General features: G+C 42.1%; 1 protein-coding gene, 1 long non-coding RNA gene and 1 pseudogene across 3 annotated transcripts; 2 read left to right on the plus strand and 1 right to left on the minus strand.

Annotated features, from left to right (window-relative positions):
- The first annotated feature begins 3,574 nt into the window (after positions 1-3,574).
- Positions 3,575-5,695, plus strand: LOC129497687 (proline-rich protein 3-like; annotated as a pseudogene).
- Positions 5,696-6,826: 1,131 nt separating this feature from the next.
- LOC129497707 (uncharacterized) lies at positions 6,827-7,891 on the minus strand. The gene is made up of 2 exons (XR_008661992.1): positions 7,756-7,891; positions 6,827-7,645 (listed from the first exon to the last, which is right to left on the minus strand). It is a non-coding gene; the product is annotated as an uncharacterized LOC129497707 (long non-coding RNA).
- Positions 7,892-8,150: 259 nt separating this feature from the next.
- NAA20 (N-alpha-acetyltransferase 20, NatB catalytic subunit) lies at positions 8,151-23,072 on the plus strand. 2 transcript variants are annotated; one of them, XM_055306744.1, is made up of 6 exons: positions 8,151-8,278; positions 12,714-12,738; positions 15,413-15,503; positions 16,340-16,475; positions 21,951-22,096; positions 22,552-23,072. In XM_055306744.1, exons 1-6 carry the CDS (start codon positions 8,226-8,228, stop codon positions 22,635-22,637), a joined length of 537 nt encoding a protein of 178 aa, XP_055162719.1. In that variant the 5' UTR covers positions 8,151-8,225; the 3' UTR covers positions 22,638-23,072. The 2 variants fall into 2 exon arrangements, with proteins under 2 accessions (XP_055162719.1, XP_055162728.1); XM_055306753.1 differs by lacking the exon at positions 21,951-22,096.
- The last annotated feature ends 1,005 nt before the right edge of the window (positions 23,073-24,077 follow it).

Raw genomic sequence — 24,077 nt, forward strand, 5'->3', positions numbered from 1 at the left:
AAAAGGTTCCCCTTTCTTCACATCTTCACCAACATCTCCGGTTTCCTGAGTTGTTCATTTTAACCATTATGACAGGTGTGATTGTGGTTTTGATTTGTATTTCCCTGATGCCAAATAATGTTGAGCATTTTTTTTATGTGTCTATTAGCCATTTGTATGTCTCCTGTGGAGAAATGACTGTTCATGTCTTCTGCCCATTTCTTAACTGAATTATTTGTTTTTTGGGTGCTGAGTTTGATAAGTTCTTTATAGGTTTTGGATACTAACCATTTATCAGATATGTCATTTGCAAATATCTTCTTCCATTTCATTGGTTGCCTTATAGTTTTGTTGATTGTTTCCTTCACTGTGCAAGAACTTTATCTTTGGGCATCAGAGTGGCTCAGTTGGCTGCGTGTCTATCTCTTGATTTCAGCTCTGGTCATGATCTCAGGGTCATGAAATTGAGCGCTTGTTGGGCTTCATGCTGGGCATTGAGCCTGCTTGGGGTTCTCTCTCTCTCTCTCTCTCTGCTCCTCCTTCCCTCACCCCCAATTTGTATGTGTGCTCTTTCTCTTTAAAAAAAAAGAAGTTTTTTATCCTGATGAAGTCCCAATAGTTCATTTTTGTTTTTGTTCCCCTTGCCTCTGGAGACATGTCTAGCAAGAAGTTGCTGCAGCCAAGGTCACAGAGGTTGTTGCCTGTGTTCGCCTCTAGGATTTTGATGGATTCCTGTCTCACATTTAGGTATTTCATCCATTTTGAATTTATTTTTGTGTATAGTGTGAGGAAATGGTCCAGTTTCATTCTTCTGCATGTGGCTGTCCAATTTTCCCAGAACCTTTTATTGAAGAGACTGTCTTTCTTCCAATGGATCGTCTTTCCTCCTTTATCAAATATTAGTTGACCATAAAGTTCAGGGTCCACGTCTGGGTTCTCTATTCTGTTCCACTGATCTATATGTCTGTTGTTGTGCCAGTACCACACTGTCTTGATGATCACAGCTGTGTAATACAGCTTGAAGCATCACAATGCATCCTGCTTTATCTTTTTCTACATTACTTTGGCTATTCATGGTCTTTTCTGGTTCCATACAAATTTGGGGATTGTTTGTTCCAGCTCTGTGAAAAGTGCTGGTATCATTTTGATAGAGATTGCACTGAGTGTGTAGATTGCTTTGGGTAGTATAGACATTTTAATATTTGTCTTTCCAATTCTAGAGCATGGAATGTTTTTCCATTTCTTTGTGTCTTCAATTTGTTTCAGACGTGTTTTATAGTTTTCAGAGTGTAGATCTTCTAACTCTTTGGTTAGGTTTATTCCTAGTTATCTTATGGTCTTGGGTACAATTGTAAGTGGGATTGATTCCTTGATTTCTCTTTCTACTGCTTCCTTATTGGTCATCTACTTTGCTTCCATTTTCTAGAATCTTTTTAGAAACTTTTAGAATCTTCTTTTTGTCTATACTATTGGGAAGGTCAGTGATGTGGATTTTTTTCCTCAACTGTATTATTGGAGACTCCATAGTCTCTTTTACTCTAGAGACCCATATTTTTATTTTTTATTTATTTTTTTAAAAATGTTTTTATTTATTTATTTATTTATTTATTTATTTATTTATTTAGAGCGAAAGAGAGGCAGAGACACAGGCAGAGGGTGAAGCAGGCTCCATGCAGGAAGCCCGACGTGGGACTCGATCCTGGGTCTCCAGGATCCCACCCTGGGCTGAAGGCGGCGCTAAACCGCTGCAACACCAGGGTTGCCCGAGATCCATATTTTTAAATTCTGAGAACATTTCTTATACTGTTACAATTATCATTTCTTTCTCTCCATTTTATTTTTCTTCTGGAATTCCTATTATTTGAATATTGGATTTACTAGATTGAGCTGCCTTTTTTAGCTTTAATCCCTACTTTCTGTCTTTGTTTCTTATACTTCCAGGGCAATGCTTCAATTATTGATTTTTTTCTATATAATAACATAATTGCAATATCCAAAACATTTTTTTGCCTCTGAATATAATTTTTATAACATTTTGTTCTTTCCTTCCATGGATACAGTATCTTACCTCTCTGTGAATATTATAGTAAGATCTAATTTAGTGTTTGTTTTCCTGTTTATCCGGTTCTTTTTTTTTTTTTTTTTTAAGATTTTATTCATTTACCTGAGAGATAAGGAGACATAGCTAGAGCAGAGGGGAAGAGACAGAGAGGGAGAGAGAGAAGCTGACTCCCTGCTGAGCAGGGCTTGATCCCAGGACCCAGAGATCACGGCTCCAGATCATCACCTGGGCTGAAGGCAGACCCTTAACTGACAGAGACACTCAGGTGCCCCTCTGTTTATCTAGTTCTATTTTTGCTTAGTTGTTTGGATCGCTGCCTTTTGGGTTAGAGGCTCTACTCAAATGCTCAGTGACTTAACTATTCATAACTAAATGTAAAGCGCCACAAAATTTGTTGGAAATCGTGTATATTGGGCAGAGCTTGTGAACTGATGTCCCTTCTCTTGGAAGACTATGTGGCACTCTGCTCATTTTGCCAGAGGACTAAAAACAATGTGAATATTTGTGGGGGTTTTCTCTTGGGTCAGGCAGTTTCCCTACCAAAAATTCTCTAATATCCTTCTGGGGGTGGCAGGGCAGGGTTTAGTCTAGCTGCCAGCCTTCTGGGAGCAAAGCAGGCAAAGAGTTCGCAGGGGTTCATCATTCAGGAAGCTGGGTTTTGCTTAATCCCCGTTGTCGGTAGGGTGTCTTAGCCTCACTCTTCATGCTCGTGCTCTGAACTCAAGGACACAGCTTCTTGTGCCTCTCCAGAGAGCAAGGGTCTCCTCCTCTCCCTTTCTGCTGCTTGGCTTGTCTAGGTCCCCGAGCCTCCCTGGACTCTGCCCGAGGAGTTAACTGCCTGGCCTCTTGGCTTCTCCTCCCGCAGTTGCTGTCTTCTGGGCTTTGTTCTAGCTGCTCAATGAGTTCATCAGCATCCATAGCTTTGTTGCCAGTTCTCACTAGCTATTGTCTCTTCCTTCCTTCTTTCTCCTAGTTCTTGTGGATTTATACCTTGAAAAACAATTATTTTTTTTTGATTCTCACTTTAGTGAAGTGTTGGTAGGGACTAGATGTATACATTCTGTCTTGTTTAACGGAAACCTGTAATCAGCTCTTAATATGAGTGGTGAGCACACTTGAAAACCTGGTTAGCAGAACTGAACACAGATCATTACACTGATGATCAGAGTCAGTGCATCCATCCTGCTCAGTTACTTTTTTATAAAAACTAAATTTGTTATCTGAAGGCCACCACCCACCAACGCTGTTTTATTGTCAAGCGCATCGCCTAGGATTCAAGGTACATCTATTCACTATGCTCTTTGTCCTTTCCTCATGATCTGAAGGAAAAGAAACGAGCCACAACAGATGACATGCCAAGCCATTTTCTTGCTTAGATGCGGAATTCTCCCACAGTGGGTGTGCACCTGGGTCAATACTATTTATGCAAGAGCACGGGTGTTTTGTCTCAATGAGCAGGAAAACATTTTATCACATTGTTTTGTGATACGATGTGATTAAAGCTTGTAGTTGTTTCCAACTAAGCAGTAAAAGGAATTACACAATGTAAAATGATAAATAAAAAGTTCTATGAGTCATCTTTAATGTGGGGAAAATGTGCAGCCAGCACAGAGACAGTGTTTTTCCTGCATGTTAAAAATAAAGTTGAACGCACTGAAATAAATATCAGTAACAGCATGTCCCAGAAGCTCCAAAAACGGTGAGACTTTATGGGATTCAGTGTAGTTCATGCTTTTTATTGAGATGGTGGAAACAATGTACAAACTGCTGATTTTATTTTTTACAGTAAAAAATCTTATGGCAAAATTCACTCTCTTTGTGTATGTTCTATGAATGTTGACAGAAACACTAATGATCGGTCCCAGAAAACACTCCCATGATTCCCTTCTGCTCCCCTGACCCCAGTCCCTGGCAACCACTGATCTGTTTTCTGTTCTTATAATTCTGCTTTTTCCAGAATGTCACGTAAATGGAATCATACCATACACAGAATTTTGACTCTGGCTTAAACATTTGTATACAGGTTTTTATGTGAACATGAATTTTCACTTCTCTGGGATAAATGCCTGGGAGTACAACTGCTGAGTTAAATGGTAGTTGCATGTTTAGGTTTTAAAGAAACCACCAAACTGTTTTCCAGAGAGGCTGCACTATTTCGCATTCTCAGTGGCTCTGTGGGAGTGATCCAGCTTTGATTCTTTTTTTTTTCAATTTCAGTGTTTGCTGAAATTCACTAGGAGATGCAGTCCAGGGTTTCAGTAGGCTTAAAATGCATGCACTGCTAAGAACCTCTTACTTCTGGAAGTGTTATGACGAATGACACTCCGGCGTAAACTAACTCACATACAAAAGGGAAAACAAAAGTCACGTTGGCCTACTCTTTTCCTCCAGAAACTTTAAACACCAGAAAACAATGGATGTTTACAAAGTCTTCACCTTTAATTTTTTTAAAAAGACTTTATTTATTTATTCATGAGACACACACAGAGAGAGGCAGAGACACAGGCAGAGGGAGCAGCAGGCTCCGTGCAGGGAGCCCGACGCAGGATCACGCCCTGGGCTGAAGGCGGCGCTAAACTGCTGAGCCAGCCAGAGATCCCAAAGAAAATGTTTCTTGTCCACAGAAATAGAAACGCATCATACATGTCCAAAGATGCAGTAGATTACCGCTCTGTGCAGGCTAACCAGCATCACATTTATTTGTACATACATTTCAGCATTCCTGATTGCCTCGTGCACTTTAGTTTTTTTAAAAAAATATTTATTTATCAGAGAGTGCTCCAGTGCATGAGTGGGGGGAGGGACAGAGGGAGAGAGACTCCTCAAGCAGACTCCTCACTGCACTCAGAGCCCAATCCCAGGACCCCAAGATCATGACCAAGAGCTTAACCGACTGAGCCACCTAGGAACCCTGCGCTGTGCACTTTAAATTCTAACAACCAACTGGCTCTTTCACTAATTGATGAATTACGATCTTGGTCGTGTGCTCATTTTATATTTGTATGAAAATCACAATTTTACCTTTTCTAAAAATTATCTTTTAACATTCATTCTAAATGGCACATTAGGTTTTGCTGACAGGAAAATGCTTCTAAAATATCTCCCTGTGGGAAAGAAGCAGAATCAGCAGCAGCCGCCGCCGCCACAACAGCCCCTGCTGCCAGAGCGGGAGGAGACTGGAGATGAGGAGGCCCTCATGGGCCCCTCTGGGCCCTCCCCCCATGGCCAATGGAAAGCCTGGTGACCCCAAGTCAGCTCTTCACAGAGGTCCTCCAGGATCAAGGGGACCAATGATTCCACCAGTGCTGAGCGTCCCACCTCCTCCCAGGGGCAGAGGCCCAATCTGGGGAGGCCTGGGCCCCAGGTGCAGCCCATATGGTCATGGCTGGTGGGGGGCCAATACTGAACCTCCTTTTCCTGGACCAGGCCTTGGGGTCCTTCCAGAGGAGGCTTTCACAAAGAGCAGAGAAATCCCCAAAGGCTCAAATGTTGGTCTCTCATCAAAAATACCTGCCCGCCCAAGGATGGCCCCCAAGTTATGGAAGACAAATCCAACTGCCCTGTCTGCCGTCACTTTGCCAAAAAGGGCCACCGTCGATATGAGGACCTCTGTGCCTTCCACCACCCAGGCGTCGACGGACCTCCTCTGTGAGACTGTGCCTTCCCATCCAGGCTGGAAGGAGCCCTCTGACCTAGCGGCCATACATTTCCCTGTGGCCCTGTGACGGCTACTGTGAGGCTGTTCCACCCACCACCCTCAGTCAGTGACACCCACCCCCATCTGCCACCTCCCCCATTTGGGGTCCAGAGTTTTGTTTCATCACTGGTGCCCAGCGTGTGGGCTTTCTTCCGATCCAGCCTCCACAGACTCGCCTTCAGGACCCCACCTTTGCTCTCTTCAACTGCCTCCTGCATCCTCTTCCCCTTCGCCGATTGACTGCTGAACAGGAGACCTCTTTGGTGCTGGTTCTTGTGCACCTGTCCACCCAGCCATCGGCGCTGCCCTCGATTCCTAAGAGCCCTGGAGCAGTTTCCTACCATTCCCTTCTTCTAGCTGCTTGTCTTAAGTCCTTTTTATGTGACGAACCCTACCCCCAAAGTTGCCAGCTGCTCTGTGAAACTCACCAGGTTGACCGGGAGTCAAGTACGGATGACTGGTGCAGAGTTGCTCCCTGAAAGGCCACTCTCCCTGCTTTTGGATTTTGTAGATCCTGAGTCAGTAGCATGATCCCCATTGCTCTGGTCTGTGACCACTGTGCTTTGTGAAACTGTGCATCCCCTCATACATAGCTTTCCTCAGTGTCTGTGGCATCATTGTGACTTCCCAACACTAGAGTTAAGTTTTTCTGCCAAAATGAGGGAGGCTCTTAATGCCCTCCTGACTTTCCACACCTCCCAACATGGGAGAATTGTGAAATTTTCTGCCAGACTGCCTCCCTGGTCTCCCCATTCTCCTAGTGTCAGTTTTTCGGGGTTTGACACAAGCCCATGAGACGTCCTCTAAAGCCTCTTACGGGCTATCCGATCTCCTCTCCAGCCCACTTTAGTTAGAGCACGTCATTGTGAGGCCACCAGCCCTTTCGTCTGAGTTCTGTGAATCTCCACCTGGCCTACCCTTGGGTGGAACCTGGACGGTACTGTCGCCCTCGTCTAACCTTCTCCCCTACATCCCTGGCACTGGTTGTTTTCTGTGAAAACAGCAGTGAACAGGTTCGGTTTTGCACTGGCCCTAAGGAAATGGGTCAGGAGTTGTGTGGGCAAGAGGGAAGGATGAGAGCCGTTGGAGAACTGAGAATGAATTTTTTTTTCTTTTCAACATTTTTTTATATTAGTAATAAATGCAGTGGAAACAAGCAAACAAAAAACAGATTTTTATCCCTGTGTAAATACCTGGCAGGCGGTAGACGAGCTCATGAGGCCATCTTCTGCCCTCCAGCGCATTTCTAGGACAAGTTTGCATGCTCCAGGATCTAGGACCTGTGTGTTTACACTCACCTATTGTTGAGGTTTTGGAAACAATGCCTGCAGTTGAGCTTGGGTCCTGAGAGCCTTCTGATGGGCGTTTCCTCATCTGCTCGCCTCCTTCCATGCCTGGCCCACAGCTCTGGGCAGGGGGCTGCTGAAGATCCCCGTGGAGCAACTGGCATCCCAAGGCAGTTAGATGTGAGGGCTTTGGAATCCATCTCTCTTCCTGAGGAGTTACGTGCAGAGGACCCCTGCAGAGTGTCCCTCGAGACCACCTCAGTAATTGCTTAGCAAAGGGGTGAGGGGAAAGAACCTCCAAAAGCAGGCAGGATAGTTGTTGGCCTCTGGACCTGTGCTCTCCGGGACGGTGGCAGCTGCTACCCACGGGGCTATTGAGGGCTAGAAAGGTGGCTAATGCCACTGAAGAATGGAATTTCTTTTACTTCATTTGACTTTAACTGATTTACATCTAAATTTGAAGACTGAGGTTCCTTTCAGCCATCTGAAAGCTCAGTATGACTGGAACCATTTGAGTGCGCAAATCTGCTTTTTGACTCTACATGTCATGTATACATTCGATGAAATCTAAAAACAGAAGAAATGTTTCTGATGACAAATCGCCTCCCGGATTGAAATATGCTGCAAATGTAAAACACACACCAGATTCAAAAACTTAGTAAAAAAAAAAAAAAGAATCCAGTAGTATCTTTCGATTGGTCGCCCGTAAGATGACAGCATCTTTTATGTACCTGCGCTGTGACACAATCCGTCTCCCCTGTGTCTTCATGTTCGCAGACGTGGGGCGACAAGATCGAGCCCCCCTGCTGGGCTGGCACCGCCGGGACAGGCCCCTCGGGCTCAGGGTTCTCCCATCCTGGTCCACTTCCTTCCACAGTCGTCGCAGACCAGCCCAGGGGCCCTGAGCCCCGCCCTTCTGCTGTGGTTTCCCGGGAGATCACACCACTTGCTTCCTCCGGTCCCCCCCGCGGAGCGCTGAGGCTCCGCAGGGTAAGCGCACCCCCACCCGCGCCCTGACTTTACCGGAAGAATCCTTCAGTTCCAGATACCGCCGTCAGAGGGCGCCACGCCTCTGCCCTGGTTGCCGAGCACCTCGTGTCCCGGAAGCAGTTCTCCGTCCCGCACCGCGGCGGCCGCGCGCAGGACCGTTTCCGGCGGGACGGGCGCGGGGTCGCAGGGAGCCGACTTGGGCGGCGGCGCGATGACCACGCTCCGGGCCTTCACGTGCGATGACCTCTTCCGCTTCAACAACATGTGAGTGCGGCACCCAGGGCCAGTGCTGGTGGCCGGGGCCCGCGGAGCCGCCGCCGCCGCCGCCGCCGGCCGTCCCCGGCACGTCCCCGGCACGTCCCCGGGGCGGCGGGGCCGGAGCCCGGCGGGGGGCGGGCCCTCCTGGCCGCAGCTTCCTTCCGCGGCGCGGCGTGCGCGTTGGGCGGGGGCAGCGCGCGGCGGCCCGCGGCGGCGCGCCGGGGGGCGGAGCGGAGCAGGGGACCGAGCCGGGAGCGGGCGCCGGCCCGAGCCCGCCACGGCTCTGTCGCCTGCGGCCCGGGTCCGGGCGGGTGACGGGCCGCGCGGCTTCTGGGCGTCGGCGGCCGCTGCAAGGTCAGCGTCCAGGTGTCCGCTGAGCGCCAGGACGTGGCGCCGCCGCCGCCTGCGGAGGGCTCATTCCGACCGCAGTAAAGCCCGGACGCGGCCCCGCCCACCCCCTTCGTGTTTCTGCGCGGAGGGTCCCGCCTCGCTGCTGCTGAGGCCGCGCGTCCGGCCGGGGGCGAAGGGGCGTGCGCTGCTGCGGGCCCGCCGAGTGCACTTCCCCAAGTCCTGCCCTTAAGTGCTTGTGCACTTCCCAGTTAGGGCAGGACTTGCGACTTGCAGGTACCAGTTGTTTTTTTTTTTTTTTTTTTAAGAAAACATATTATTAAGGAAGTTTCTGAACATTAAAAAAAGTTGACAGAGTTTTACCCAGAACACCTGAGTAGACACACCGCCTGGATTCTACAGTTGACATTTTGTTATGCGACTTCATCACACCTCGGTCCGTCCACCAGTCAGATATCCATCCATCGCGTATCTGTCGGTCCGTCCACCCACCAGTCCAAAATCCACTTTAAAGACGGCGGGGCAATGTGTGAAAGCTGAGGATCAAGTTTTAGGAGGACGGGAAGAACTTGAGAGGAGGTGGCTCTTATCCCCTTTCAGAGGGGATAAGCTTTGAAGGATGGATGAGATGTTGACCGTGATGAGGAAGTTGTGGAGAAGGAAGCAGGGGTGAAAGTGAAAGGTTGCATTGTGGGCAGACAAATGCGACCGGAGCCGTGGGTTTCTCTCACTGAGCCTTCCGGGCAACTGGCGAGGCTGGACTTTTACTCTGTTGTTGGAGGATTCAGACTTGCCTGTTGGGCCTCTTTGAGTCAATGCAGTGTAACTTGTGGTGCCCCCACCCCACCCCACCCCACCCCTTGGGTACTGGCACATTTAATCCTCACAGTTCTCTGAAGTAGGTGCTCTCATTATCCCCATTTTTTGTATGAGTAAACTAAGGTAATGAGAGCTCAAGAGCATTGCCCCAGGCGACGGAGCTCCATGGTGGGAGTGAATGAAGCAAGGAAGCTAATCCAAGGAGATTGGCCCTACAAACGTGTGGGTTCTTTAAGACTGGTCCCTGACCACCTGGGGACACTTTGGAAATGCTTATGCTCAGCTGTTTAAGGATCAGGGCTCTGGAGCTCGAGCTCCTCACAGTTATGTGAATGTGAGAAGACTACAGGAGTTTTACCAGACAGGTAAGCCATTTAGGATGTCTTGGTAGCAGCCCAGAGATGATGACTTGACAAAGGTTTGGGTTTGAGAGGTGCAGGCCTGGGAAGGGACAGTGTGCCTTGGAGCTTTAAGAGTAGACAGGGCAAACCCTTAGTTTAGTTTAGTTTTGTTTTTTTTTAGAGAGCAAGCTCGCACCATCCGTGCAAGTGGCCAAGGGGAGGGGTGGAGCCCTCATAATCCCAAGATCATGACCTGAGCCAAAAACAAGAGTCAGGCTCTTAAACCGATTGAGCTACCCAGGCACCTGCAAAACGTTGTTTTAGCTGAAGATCTAGGAAGGCTCAACACTTATATAAAATTGAACAGTGTAGAAGAAAATAAGCAGGAATATAATAAAACCTTAGATTTCAAAGAATTGTCTAACTTCTTAAGGCCTCTTCAGAATATGCCATTGGGAACTTTTCTTCCTTCCCATTTCCTCCCACTCCTCACTTTGATTAGGGTACTTTCATAGAGAATTCTGGGAATTACTGGATAAGAAGTGATTGCAGTAGGAAGTGAAGATGCAATAGATCCAAATAATTACGTATTTTACTTTTGGAAAAACATTTGCATGCCTACTGTGCTCAGTGCTGGAGACACAGCAGGGAACAAAACAAAAAATGTTTTCTTTATGGAATTTACATTTTAGAGTGGAAAAAAGATAAGGAAGTACAACATATAGAACTTAGTGTTCAGTACAAAGAAAAACGTGAAAACAGGGAAGGGAGGGATGCCTGGGTGGCTCAGTGGTAGAGCCTCTGCCTTCAGCTCAGGGCATGATCCCGGGGTCCTGGGATCAAGTCCTGCATCAGGCTCCCTGCAGGGAGCCTGCTGCTCCCTCTTCCTGTATCTCTGCCTTTCATGAATAAATATATAAAATCTTAAAAAAAAAAAAACCCACAGGAAAAGGAAATAGGAAGTGAATAGGGATTCAGCTTTAGGTAGGATATTTAGGAAGAAAGACCGAGGGCAGGGAGGGGGTGAGTCCTGTGGCTATTGGAAGAACTTCCAGGCAGAGAGGGTAGTAAGGGCACCAGGTACCTCTTCGTGAGGGGAGGCGCAGCAAGTATGGGTGGAGTAGTGAGAGGGTGGGAGTGTTGAGAAGATGAGGCAGAGTCAGTGGCTAGATCTTGGAGAGGCCCTCCTAGGAGTTGGGCTTCTCTGCTAGGTGCACTGAGACACCCAGGTGGATAAGTCAGGTAGGTATCTGGGCTGAAGATCGCAATTTGGGGGGCCACACTATACAGATGGTATTAATAAAACCAGGAGGTAGAGGTGATGTCAGTGGTGTAGTGAGTGTGGACAGGACAAAAGAAGTTCCGGGATGCTGCCCCAGGGCATCCGGTGTTGAAGGAGACCTAATGGCCCACTCTGGTGGGAGGAAAAGCTGATGGTAGCTCTTGGAAGCTGAGTGGGGAGAGCATTTCAGGTGGAGGGAGTGGGGAGCCACGTCAGGAACAGCTTGCTGATGGCTAAGTGTACAGCATGTCTGCGCATCTACCCCCGGAGGAAAGAGAATTGCGGGAGCAGGGGGCCTGGGCATGTGTGCAACAAGCAGGCAGTGGAGCAGGAGGCAGGAGAGGGAGAAGCAGAGAGCCTGACGTGGGGCTCGATCCCAGGACCCTGGGATTGTGACCTGACCTGAAGGCAGACACTTGACTGAGCCACCCAGGTGCCCCAAAGCAATGCTTTTCTTGTTGCTAAATTGTGTTCTTGAAAGTAGAGTGACTTTTTGTTTTTGTTTTAAGTTATTCATATTAACATGTAATTGATTTATTATTTTATTTCTTTTTTTAAATTTATTTATTTATGATAGAGGGAGAGAGAGAGAGAGAGAGAGAGGCAGAGACACAGGCAGAGGGAGAAGCAGGCTCCATGCACCGGGAGCCCGACGTGGAATTCGATCCCGGGTCTCCAGGATCGCGCCCTGGGCTGAAGGCAGGTGCCACCCAGGGATCCCTTGGGTGCGCCACCCAGGGATCCCTTGATTTATTATTTTAAAATGTATATTTAAAATTAAATATCAGTAGATATGACACACATAAACAAGTTTTTTGGGGTCCTCAATAATTTTTGAGCGTAAAGGGGTTCTGGAACCCAAAAGTAACCCAAAAGTTGGAGAACTACTGGCCTAGAGAAGTGCCTTGGTAAGGATCCCAGAGAAGAATTTGCATATATAAGAGGAAGATTTGCAGGTGGCTGGTTTTGATCCTGGCAAAATAGTGGTTCCATTAATTGAATAGGAAAGTAAGGGGCAGAGCTCTCTGCAGACAGCTAGAGAGGTTCATTTTAAGAATTGCTGATTCAGGAGTGTTGTGATCAGATACGCTGGTGAGACAGGTGCTGAGCAGCCCCAGAGCCAGGTCAAAGAGTTTTCCTCCAGAAGTTAAGGGATGGAGTGGTGGGGAAGAGGAGGTGAGAATGTAGAAGTGTGTGGAGCAGACTTACTCAAATGGTGAGGGCCCACACCCACACTGAGCAGGTGAAGGCCCAGAGATGGGTGGGAAGGGCTGCTATCAGACACTGCAGGGAGCTAGTTTTACTTTCTGTGATTTAGGTGCCTGGTTGGGCCCCAGTTCCATTAATGATTTCTATATGATGCCATTTAGAAAATGGAAGGTTTTGATGCAGATACACTAACTACTTAACTATAAAGTAATTTGTAAGGAAGAAAGAGTGAAATGAAAGTGTATAGTATCTTTTTAGTGGCTGTGATGGCCCGGTTTAGCCATTTGGTAGCTGACGCCATCTTCCTTAGCCCTAAAGTTGGTTTTAAAGTTGTGGATGTAGCATGTTTTGTTTTCTTTGTGCATATTTTTGGTTTTAGTGGCTTATTTAAACTGGTTTTGTCAACACTGCTTACTACTGACATTTCTTTTCTTTCTTTTAGTAACTTGGATCCACTTACAGAAACTGTATCCTTTAAAAAAAAAAAAGTTAAAGGCTAAGAGTAAGGAACATGGAGAAACTAAGGAAAAAATAGACTTGAAACTTACAGGCCAAGAAACATAAGCAACATTGAAAGCAATGTAAAAAAACAAACTAGGAATAAGAGCTGTCTTACATCTGCCTGACCAGGTGGTAACAGAATGACGTCATAAATGTACCTTGCAATAGGTAGTAAGTATGGCTCCGTGTAACAGAATGCAGCAACATCAGCTGACTGGAGCCCAGCGGGTGATGGGCAGTCTGTGGTAGTTTCATGTAGTCGTCGGCGACCTGGCTGTGCACTTTAACCACTTTATCACTCCCAAGGTGGCCTTGGCTGCTTTCCTGTCCCAGATAGCTGCCAGAGCAAAGAGCATCAAGTCCATGTTCCTGGCAGGAGGATCAACAGAGGGGAAGGTAAGAATGACCTTCCCCTTCAGGGGTACCTTTAGGAAGTACCACACAGGCCCTCTGTATCCCAATGACCAACATCTGCTTCATGCCACACTCACCTAGCTATACGTTTGGGAATGAGCCTAGCTTTAAATTAGGGCTTGCTACTTAAAGTTAAGAAAGGATTTGGGGATAATAATTAGCCATATCTATCATGTTCCCCAATGAAAAATGGACAAAGATATGTGAAGTTGGATGCTCTGGGTTCTGTTGTACTAATAGACAACTCCACATTCTCAGTGGCTTAAAACAAAGTTGGCTTTCTAGCTTATACTCCATGTCCATTGCAAGGTAGGAATGTAATATTAACTGATAATCTAACAAAAGAGGGCATATAAGAAGCTAATGAAATTAAGAGTTCAGTCTCACCAGTCAAAAGACATGGATTAAAACCAAAATGAGATGCCATGCTTTACCTTTCAGATTATCAAGGATTAAAAAAAATGATAAAACTCATGCTGATAAGAGTAAGAGAAGCATCCTCATAAATTGCTAGTGACAGTATAAATTGCTAGTTTTTCTAGAAGGCACTTTGGCAGTGTAATACATAGTAAGTAACTGCATTTCCTACAAACTGAAAGTAATAGTAGAGTCAGTTAGATGTAGGATCAGCCAAATTTGGTCTGCTGCCTATTTTTATTTTTGTAAATAGTTTTATATTTTGTAAATAGGCACAGCCATGCTGAATAATTTACATATTGTCTGTAGCTTTGTCCATGGCTTTCATAGTTAGAGTAGTTGGAACAGAGAGCATAAGATCCATCTAGCCTTGAATATTTACTATCTGTCTCTTGATAGGATATGTTTGTTAACCCCCAAGTTAATCATTATAAAAATATTTATTGCAGAATTATCAAAAATTTGGAATAGCATTCATACACAACAATAAGGAAATGTTAAATTATACTGTATTCGTGAGGAATTTTAAAAGATTTTCGAGAAACTGAAAATAACCCATATTGTTCACGCAATGGAGTATACTGTACGGTATTAAAAATAAACTTTAGGTGGAGGTAACAACAGGGCTATGTATCAGAAACAAAGCTGAGTGAAAAAGCAAAACACTGAAGTATTCCCTTTGTATTTCAAAAATGACCTTTTAAAGAGCCCTCCATGTTTAAAGAAAAGATTTCTGAATGAGAGAAAAATTTACACTGTATAGTAAGGTAAAGAATTAGGATGCAAATCAACTTACATGGTGTGTATCTAGTTACACTTATAATTTACAGGAAAAGTCCCATAATCCAAGTGGGGCCATGTTTGAAAGTAACCTGCCAGGCCTTCGTGGTTACTGAGCCAGAGGAGAGGTGGTTATGGTGTGTGCAGTGGCTGAATGACAAGACTGGCTGGCCTGCCATGCTAAGGGTTATGTTGGAAGAGTGCTCAAAATAGTGGCTGTCTTTCAGATGAGAGTGTGAAGAATTTACTAGTGAACAGATTTTCGAGGAGCTTTAAAAAAAAATTGTGATTGATGGTGGCCCCTCATGGACTTGCATCAGCCGGCTTACAGAAGGAATAGAGGAATGAGCACATGGCAGTAAGGACACTGGGGTTGAGGAGTTACTAACGAGCAGATTATTCAGGCTGTCACTCTTAAGTCACCTTTTATTTGTAGTACCAGATATGGAGAATTTGAATCAGCACAGGGGAGACACTCAGTAATTGTTGACTCTGGAAGTAATTAACTTCTAAAGTTATTTTCACAGTCACATGGCTGAAGCTAAAGTAGGATAGTCATTAATTTCCTAGTGCAATTACGGGTCAATGTACAAATGTACTGAGCATCTACTTTGTGCCAAGGGATAGAAGCACAGGGATAAGCACCAGGGATAGAATGAACAGTACATGACATTCATATCCAAAAGGGAGAGCGCCAGTAAACAAGTGATAAGTGTTGTGCAGAGATTTAGATAACAGTGTGATCAGTATGGATAGAGATGATAGAACTTCAGAGTCCTGGTTCTCTGCTCTGTTAGATGGTGTTGTCTGCACTTACATTTTTGAAGTTACATATTCAGGCAATTTTGTTATAAATTATTAGTGCTAACCTAAATATTTAATGTACTGACTAAATATAGAAATCACACACACATGAAGAGCTGGGGATAAAGTAACAATATACTTTTTAAAGGAAACTTTCTTCACAATACTCCTTTTATGAAGAACTCTACTGTCCATTACTTTCCATACTCCTTAACAAGACTCTAGTATGGGATTCCTTTTTACTTACAGTACCTCGCCCACTGGCCAGAGTACTTCATTGTTGCGGAGGCACCTGGTGGAGAGTTAATGGGTTATAGTAAGTATAATACCACTAGAATTGTTTTGGGTAGGCAGTTGAGATTTTTTTTTTTAAGATTTTATTTTATTTATTCATAGAGACAGAGAGAGAGTGAGGCAGAGACACAGGCAGAGGGAGAAGCAGGCACCACACAGAGAGCCTGACGTGGGACTCGATTCCGGATCTCCAGGATCACGCCCTGGGCTGCAGGCAGCGCTAAACCCGCTGCGCCACAGGGGCTGCCCGGCAGTTGAGATTTTAACATAGGTTTCAACCAATTAAGTTGATTGCAGAAGTGGAAATACAATCATGATGCCTATAATTTTATTTCCTTTAACCATTAAATGGTTGCTGATGCTATGTTTTAGGCATTGTGCTCTAGGGCCCCAGGGGATAGATACAGCAGTGAAGTAGACAGATAATGGTTTTAGGATTCTTGGATCTTTCATTCTGTGTTTATGTTACATTTTTCTACATGGTTTATTTGGTACATAATGCAGGGATTGTAGCATCTTCACTGATTAGTAGCATTACTTAATAAAAATTTGAGCTGTGGATTATCTCAGTTTTGTGTATACATACCAACATAAAATGCAGATATTTAAAAAAATACATAATCTGGCTCTGTGTTAAAAATCAGTTGTGTTTTTAGTGTATCATTCTTTTTTTTTTAAAGAAACCTTTCTCTAAGTGAGATTCAAATAAGAGCACTAATAACTGCTAAGTAGATGACTTTGTTCCTTAAAAATTAAAACTTTGTCATTAGTTTCCTCTCTAATAAAAATGTAACCAATAGTCTATATTCATGTATAAATCCATGTGTTTAATTACTGAGTGTAATCTTTTGTTGGCAGTTATGGGTAAAGCGGAAGGTTCAGTAGCTCGGGAAGAATGGCATGGGCACGTCACAGCTCTCTCTGTCGCCCCAGAATTTCGACGCCTTGGTTTGGCTGCTAAACTTATGGAGTTATTAGAGGAGATTTCAGAAAGGTAAGATACTGCTTTTCAAGTATGAACCCTATCTATTTGATATTTCTCATAGTGAAAATTTTAAGATTTTTTTCCTGTTCAGGCTGAATATTGTGCTTTATTGTTTACAGGATTTCATTTTCTACAGTATTCACATATTCACAGTAGTAGTATTGTCTCTATCTTGCCACTGAGGAATATTCAGGCAAAATGGGTGACCTGCCATGGGCTTATATGTTGGGTAAGAGGTACAATAAAAAACTAGCCCTTAAGGTTTCCTTTAGTGTTCTTGACCCTGTGGCAGATGTTCCCAAATTTTCTGTTAACATCACTCCTGGCTTCTCAGTGATTTTTTTTTTTCATAGTGTCCCTAAGGCCAAAAAAAAAAAAAAAAATCCCTCAGTTTAGATTTAAGCTGTTATGGCCTGTTTAGTATTTGTGACCTAACAACCTAGTAGCTGTTTAGGAAAAAAATAAACACGTTGAAAGAAAAAATATTTTTATTTCATTGTTAAATAACTGTGTTTACCTACTAATGAGATGTGTGTGCCTTTTTGGGCATTACATGACCCCTCAACCTTGGAAACAGATTGGACACAACCACCTGCATTCTTGTTTCATATTGACTTTCTTGTGGTATTGAGTTTTAATCATGGGACCTGCCAAAACTTGGCTTCATAAAAGATACTCTGTCATCAAAAGGAATGTAACACCATGTAATGCTGCATTTGTGAATTATATCAAACTGGTATTTTGCCAGTGTCTGACATGTAAGGTTTGTGTTTTCCCCAAACGTTTGAAATATCCTATAGCACCTCTAAGAGTTTGGGCCACCTTGGAGTACTCTGGAGCACAGTTTGGGAAGTACCAGCATTAGGGCTTTAAAAAAAAAAAGACCTGTTGTGTATGTCAAACACCCTCATTATTAACGTGAGATAAAAGTAATATAATTAAGGGATGCCTGGGTGGCTTAGCGGTTGAGTGTCTGCTTTTGGCTTGGGGTCCTGGAGTCCCGGGATTGAATCCCACATCGGGCTCCCTGCATGGAGCCTGCTTCTCCCTCTGCCTGTGTCTCTGCCTCTCTCTCTCATAAATAAATAAAATCTTAAAAAAAAAAAAAAAAAAATATATATATATATATATATATATATATATATATATACACACACATATATATATATATATATAATTAAAAGACTCCTGCCAGCTCCCATTCTAAGAGATTAAGAGATGTGTGTATAAGTTTAATCAGTTGTCAAGCTGCCACTTATTTTTTTTCTCTACTCTTAAATGCCTAGAAGTATATAGGAAAGGGGGTATTTGCTGAGAAGGGCTCTTGAGGCTTTCCACTTAATGGATTTAAAAAGGTAAGTTTTAAAGAAGTAACCATGGCCTGAAAATGCTCTGGGCCAAGTTGGGGGCAAGACGAACTTGAGCTTATTCAGGGAAGAGAGAAACTTGTATTAGCTGAAAAAGAAATCTCTTCTGGTCTTTGAAAAGTTTTAGTTTATTTGTTAATGGCATTATCTTGTTGAAAAAAGGTATTTGGCATTATTATATAGTGGACAGGAAGTTAAAAAATGGGTTCTAGTTAGCTATCACCCTAGACATACGATTTAATGTACTTATAGATTATCTTACAGTAGAAAACCTCTAAGCTGCCTTCCTTTTCAGTTTCTAAATCTTCCTTACTTTGGAATTGTTGCTAAGATTTGTGTATGTGTACATATATATATACCTATCTACATACATACATACATGTATTTTTAACCGTGTATACATTTAAAAACCAAGAGAGAAAAAGGAAATTAAAGTGGTAAAACAAGCCTGAAACGAGATGTTAGCTATGAATCCAAATATAATCAGTAAATACAACACTAAATGAAAATGAACTAATTACTCCAGTTAAAGACTTGAAGACATTCTGCTAAGTGAAGCCATTCACAGAAAGACAAATAATGTGTGATTCCAGTTATACAAGGTAGCTAAAACAGATAAATATAAGAGTGGAATGGTAGTAGCCAGAAACTGGGGAGAGGGGGAAATAAGTTACTAACCAGCAGGTATAAAGTTTCAGTTAAACAGAATAAATAAGCCTATTTATTCTTAAATCAGTCTGTTGTACAACACTTGTAGTAAACAATAGTGTACATTTAAAATTTATTAAGAGGGAAAACTTCATGTTAAAGTGTTCTACAACAGTAAAATAAAGACAAAGACTGTCAGAACTGTATTCCATTTGCATGAAGTATATGTGAAGATTAAAGACAAAGATTGAAATAAATTCTTAAAATTATCATGCAAATTATAACCAAAAGACCGTTGATACGCTTAACATAGTCGTATTATAGTTCAGTAATTATCAGAGTAAAAAAGGGTCATTGCTTATAGGTAAGAAGATACAGTGCCATTAGAAGGTGTAATAATTACAAATTTTATGTACATAGTGACATAAATTCAAAGTAAAAATGCGAAAATTGATAATACGAGAAATAAGCAAAATGTTATTAATGGGAGAGTTGAACATGCTTCTTTCTAATTGATAGAACAATTAGACAAACTGATCAAAGGCAAAGAATAAGGGTGAGTACTTTTTCTGAGGCAGATAAATATTTAGGCTTTAGAGACCAGCTCATGTCTCTAGTGTGTGTTTGTATATGTGTATGTGTGTATATGAAACACCCCTTCAACATTTTAAAAACTGTTCTTAGCTTGAGAGCAGTATAAAAATAGATTGCAAGCAGACCCATTTTCTTAACAGATTACGATTAGTTGGCAAAAATCTTTCTAGAAAGCTATGGCTTCTCTAGCAAATTGTACCAACTATTCTAAGTAGTAATGACTATATGTTCACTTTTACACACAAAAAAAATTCAACATTTTTTAAGGCTAGAATAACATACATATATAAGAAAACTCAAGCAATATGAGAATGAAAATCTGAAGAAGATTTATCAGTCTATAGATGCAAAAGTCTTAGCATCTAAAATCTTAGCAAAATGGATCAGTGTATCACGGGAAGAAAAGTTTTAACATAAGAAAAATCTTTTAAGTGTATTCCACCATATTAACAGATTAAAGGAGAACATGTTATCTCAGTATGTATGCATAATGCTTTGATAAAATCCTATTGGTCAAAAACTTTTAGCAATGTAGGAAATAAAAGGGGAGAACTTCCTTAATCTAAAAAAAAAAAAAAAAAAAAAAAAACCTATCTACCCAAAACCTGTAGTAAATATTAGCAGTGATGCATTGAATGCTTTCTCTTTGAAGAAAGGGATGAGATAAGGATGCCTACATCTGAGCCTACATCATCTGATGCCTACATCAGAGCCCCTCTCTGGTAATTTACTGGAAATCCTAGACAATACAGCAAGAAAAATCAAAGATACGAGGACTGAGAAGAAACAAAGCTCTTATTTTATACACATAAGATTGTACAAACAAAACCACAAGAAGCTACAAATAAATGTTTAAAAGCTAAACAGAGTTGTTGGATAGTCAGTATAAATTAAATTTCATTTCTATACAAACAGTAAAATTTAGGAAAAGATGCCAGTTTACAAAGGCATCAAAATACATTAAGCCCTTTGAGAAATATCTGACTTCTCTGTGTAAGACTTCTCTAAAGTCTTTCCTGAGATAGAGAAAAGATGACCTATCTTAGCAGACAGAGAATTACCTCAGTGGCATGGACAGCTAAACTGGTATTTTATCCATGGAGCCAGTGTAATTGTAATCAAAATCTCAAGTCTTTTTTTGTGAGACTTGTTAAATTGATTCTGAAACTTACGGGGGGGGGGGGAAGAAACTTACAGGGGAATGGAAGGAAGTAAGGTAAGATTGTTTGAACAACAACAAAGTGGGTGGGTTTGCCCCTCCACATATCAAGCTGTAATGAGTAAGCTCTGTATCAGTGCTGGAGTACTTGCCTAGACCAGTGGAAGAGAACGGAGGAACAGATGCAAGGATACATGGATTTTGACATACCTCAGAGGAGGCAACTGCAGAGCGGCAGTGAAGGGATATGCTTTTCAGTAAAGATGGTGGCACAACTGGATAGCCACATGGAAAAAAATGACCCAGACTATTACCTTGTACACAAATCCGTTCCAGATTAAAAACCTAGATATGAAAAGCAAAACTCAAAAGCTCTTTTAAGGTAAAATAGAGTATATCCAGGACCTCAGGGTAGAAAAGAACTTAAGCTACTAAAAATCTGTAAGGGACAGGCTCGTATGCAAATTCATTGAAGTAACACTGTTCATCAAATGATATTAAGTCAGCCCACAAATTGAGAATAGATTTACAACAATCCTTTACACAATGTCAACGATCCAGAATACACAGAGAACCACAGATGGGGAGAGGAAAAAAAAAAAAAGTGTGAAAGACCGACTAATAAGGACTGAAAAATAAAAACCTAAACAGCCTACAAAAATATATTTAGCCTCATTAATTGACATGAGAAATGTCAATTAAAATGACTCTGAGATACTTAACGAGATTTAAAAAAATAGTCTGATGTACCAAGCCTTGGCACTCTGGGAATGGAGTCTTACCCTCCTCTGGGAGTGTAAGCTGACTGGAAAATGGGTATTACCTAAAAAACCTGAAGTTACCCGTATGAACCAATGATCACACTCCCAGCTGTAGACCTAAGATATTATACCATGAGACAATAAAAATATTCATAGCAGCATAGTTTATAATAGAAACCAGGAATGTTTATCTGTGGGACCATGGACAACTTGTATATCCATCCATACAATGGAGTGCTAAACAAAGGGAAGGTGAACAAGATCTAGCACTCCAGGCTGACTTGCATATTACTGAGAAAGGCAAATCACCACAGGACATACAAAGTATAACACTTACAGAAAGTTCATAAATAGGAAAAACTATACTAGCTGATGAACCTGCAACAAAAACCAAGGAGCCAATGAGAGTAAGAGTCAGGACTTGGAGACCTCTGGGTAAGGGGGATGGCTGTCAATGACCAGAGACCCGAGGGCTTCAGAGCTGCCAGGGTCAGGCAGCCAGTGTCCTGTAGTTACACTTGGGCCATGGCTACATGGGTGCTTGCTACTGTTCAAAAACCTTTAATTTGTACATATGGGTGAAAATATTGTATCACTAGTTGTTAAAATGAGCATGTAATTTATTGTGATATAAAATATTCAGTAAATTTTTAAGAGGTAGAATTATGGTTTTAAATGTTTTAAAAAAGCTTATCTTTTAAGAAAGTACAGGTTTTAAACTGTTAGTATGCCAACAGAAAATCATCTTTGTACTGTCATATATCCTCAGTAATAGAAATTGGTATGAGATAATCATCTGCAAAGTCCTGTTACTAGCATTCTTTGAATAGTAGTCAAAGCCAACTAAAAACAAGTGTGTCTCACATTATAACTCTTTCTTTTTCTTTCTTTCTTTCTTTCTTTCTTCTTTCTTTCTTTCTTTCTCTTTCTTTCTTTCTTTTTTTTTTAATTAAAGAAAGGGTGGATTTTTTGTTGATCTCTTTGTAAGAGTATCTAACCAAGTTGCAGTGAACATGTACAAGCGGTTGGGCTACAGCGTATACAGGACAGTCATAGAGTACTACTCAGCCAGCAATGGGGAGCCCGACGAAGATGCCTATGGTGAGCTCCCTTCTGTGGCAGTATCCCCATAAAGAAGCCAAAACATTTACATTCATTCTACACACGGAAGTAGTCCTTTTAATACATTTAAAAGAACCATATTTGTTGGACTTAATATTTTAAATTTGAGCTATAATATTTAAGTCTCCTTTAACTTGTCTTTATGAACCTATTAACGGATTAATTTACATTAACCAGTGGTTAATTACTATCAGTTGTTTATGTTATACGCATGTTAATCTTACTAAGATTTTGTCAAAAGAACATTGATAGGAAGAGCTGAGTACTTGTGACTGGGAGTCTCTCTTAAAAACATGTCTCTGAGGACCTGGTAAACGTGGGGGTGGAACAAACCTCTTATGGGAACTATATATATAAATATATACACACATACACACTTTGATATAAGACATTTTGGTAGTTGGGTACTTATATTAAATTTTGCTTCCTAACAGATATGAGAAAAGCACTTTCCAGAGACACTGAGAAGAAATCCATCATACCTTTACCTCATCCTGTGAGGCCTGAAGACATTGAATAACCATGAGCAGTGGTTCTTAGGCTGATGCTCCAGATATTTTATGGACAGTATTATTTTCATTGGATGATCTTGGAGCTGTATTAGGAGAAAAGTAATTATTTAGGTCTTACAGACTTCAAGAAAATACAGGTTATAAACTTGAGTCTCATTGTTTCCAGTTAGCAATATCATACCTACTAAAGCCTTTCACTGTAATAAAATTCAATCAAAAAAGGCAGCTAGGTCAGATGGAAACATTCCACTATTTTGGTTCATAATATTCACTATGTGCTAGGGAAAAAAAACTTGCTCCAGTCTCCTCCTAAATTCTGTGCCTGAGAACCACTGCTGCATATGTATTTTTTATTTTGTATCAAACTGTTAATTGAAGCTTTAAAAGCATATATGAAATGTATAAATCTAAGATGTATAATAAAATGCACTGTTGACTCTGAATGTGTTCTGGAAGCTTATTGGTCCTTTATAAAATTGGATCAGGATTGGGGGCATCTGGGTGGCTCAGTGGTTGAGCATCTGCCTTTGGCTCAGGTCATGATCCCAGGATCCTGGGATCGAGTCCTGAATTGGGCTCCCTGTGCTTCTGCCTCTGCCTGTGTCTCTGCCTCTCTCTCATGAATAAAATCTTTGAAAAAAAATTATGTTTTACTATTCCTTAAAATTTTTTTTTTCAAAATATAAAAAGATACTGAGATTTCTTTAAAGGAGAAAAAGGACCTAATTCCTACAGAAAGGCCATAAAACTAGGTCACGGGCTATGCTTGTATTTTCATGTATAGTTTTACTTGTAATACGTACCTGAAAATATCCAGTGAGTAAAAGAAGTTGCTGAAGAAGAACCCATAGAAATGATTATTAAAAAGCTTTTGCCCCTGAAAGGACTTACTCTGGTGTTGAGGTTAAGAGAAATCTTTTATCTTCTCCCCTGAGAAGGTAAACTTTTTCCTTCATGCATTTCATGCTGGCACTTGGCCAGAAAGTGGTGTTAAGAGGTTACATTGGGAACGTGACCATTAGTTTTTGTTCTTACGCAACATAAATGGGACAGAATTACAGGAAGACTGATTAGTCACTTATATTAGCATTTTGACCTGCTTTTACCTCACCCTTGGACTCTGCATCTGCACTTAACCAAAGGGTATTAAAATCAGAAATGCTCCTCCTGGCCAACTAGACAAGACCTCAGTAGTCCACAGTTAGGACCCATGTGACACCCAGCAACTGGGGTGACACTGGTCCAGACCCTGAAGCACTGAGGGTGAACACAGATGTGCCTTTGATCCTGGCCATCCTAGTTGCCTCTGCCCTCAAACACTAGCTGACTTTCAAGATACAATTTAGGAATGTACTGACTAGCTTTTTTTATTCCTTTTTTTATTTTATTGCTTTTTTAAAAATTCCGTAACATTTTTGTAAATTTAGTAAGTTTACCCAGTTAAATCT

Source organism: Nyctereutes procyonoides, unplaced genomic scaffold (genome assembly GCF_905146905.1).
Source record: "Nyctereutes procyonoides isolate TBG_1078 unplaced genomic scaffold, NYPRO_anot_genome, whole genome shotgun sequence".
In the NCBI taxonomy this organism is placed as follows: Eukaryota; Metazoa; Chordata; class Mammalia; order Carnivora; family Canidae; genus Nyctereutes; species Nyctereutes procyonoides.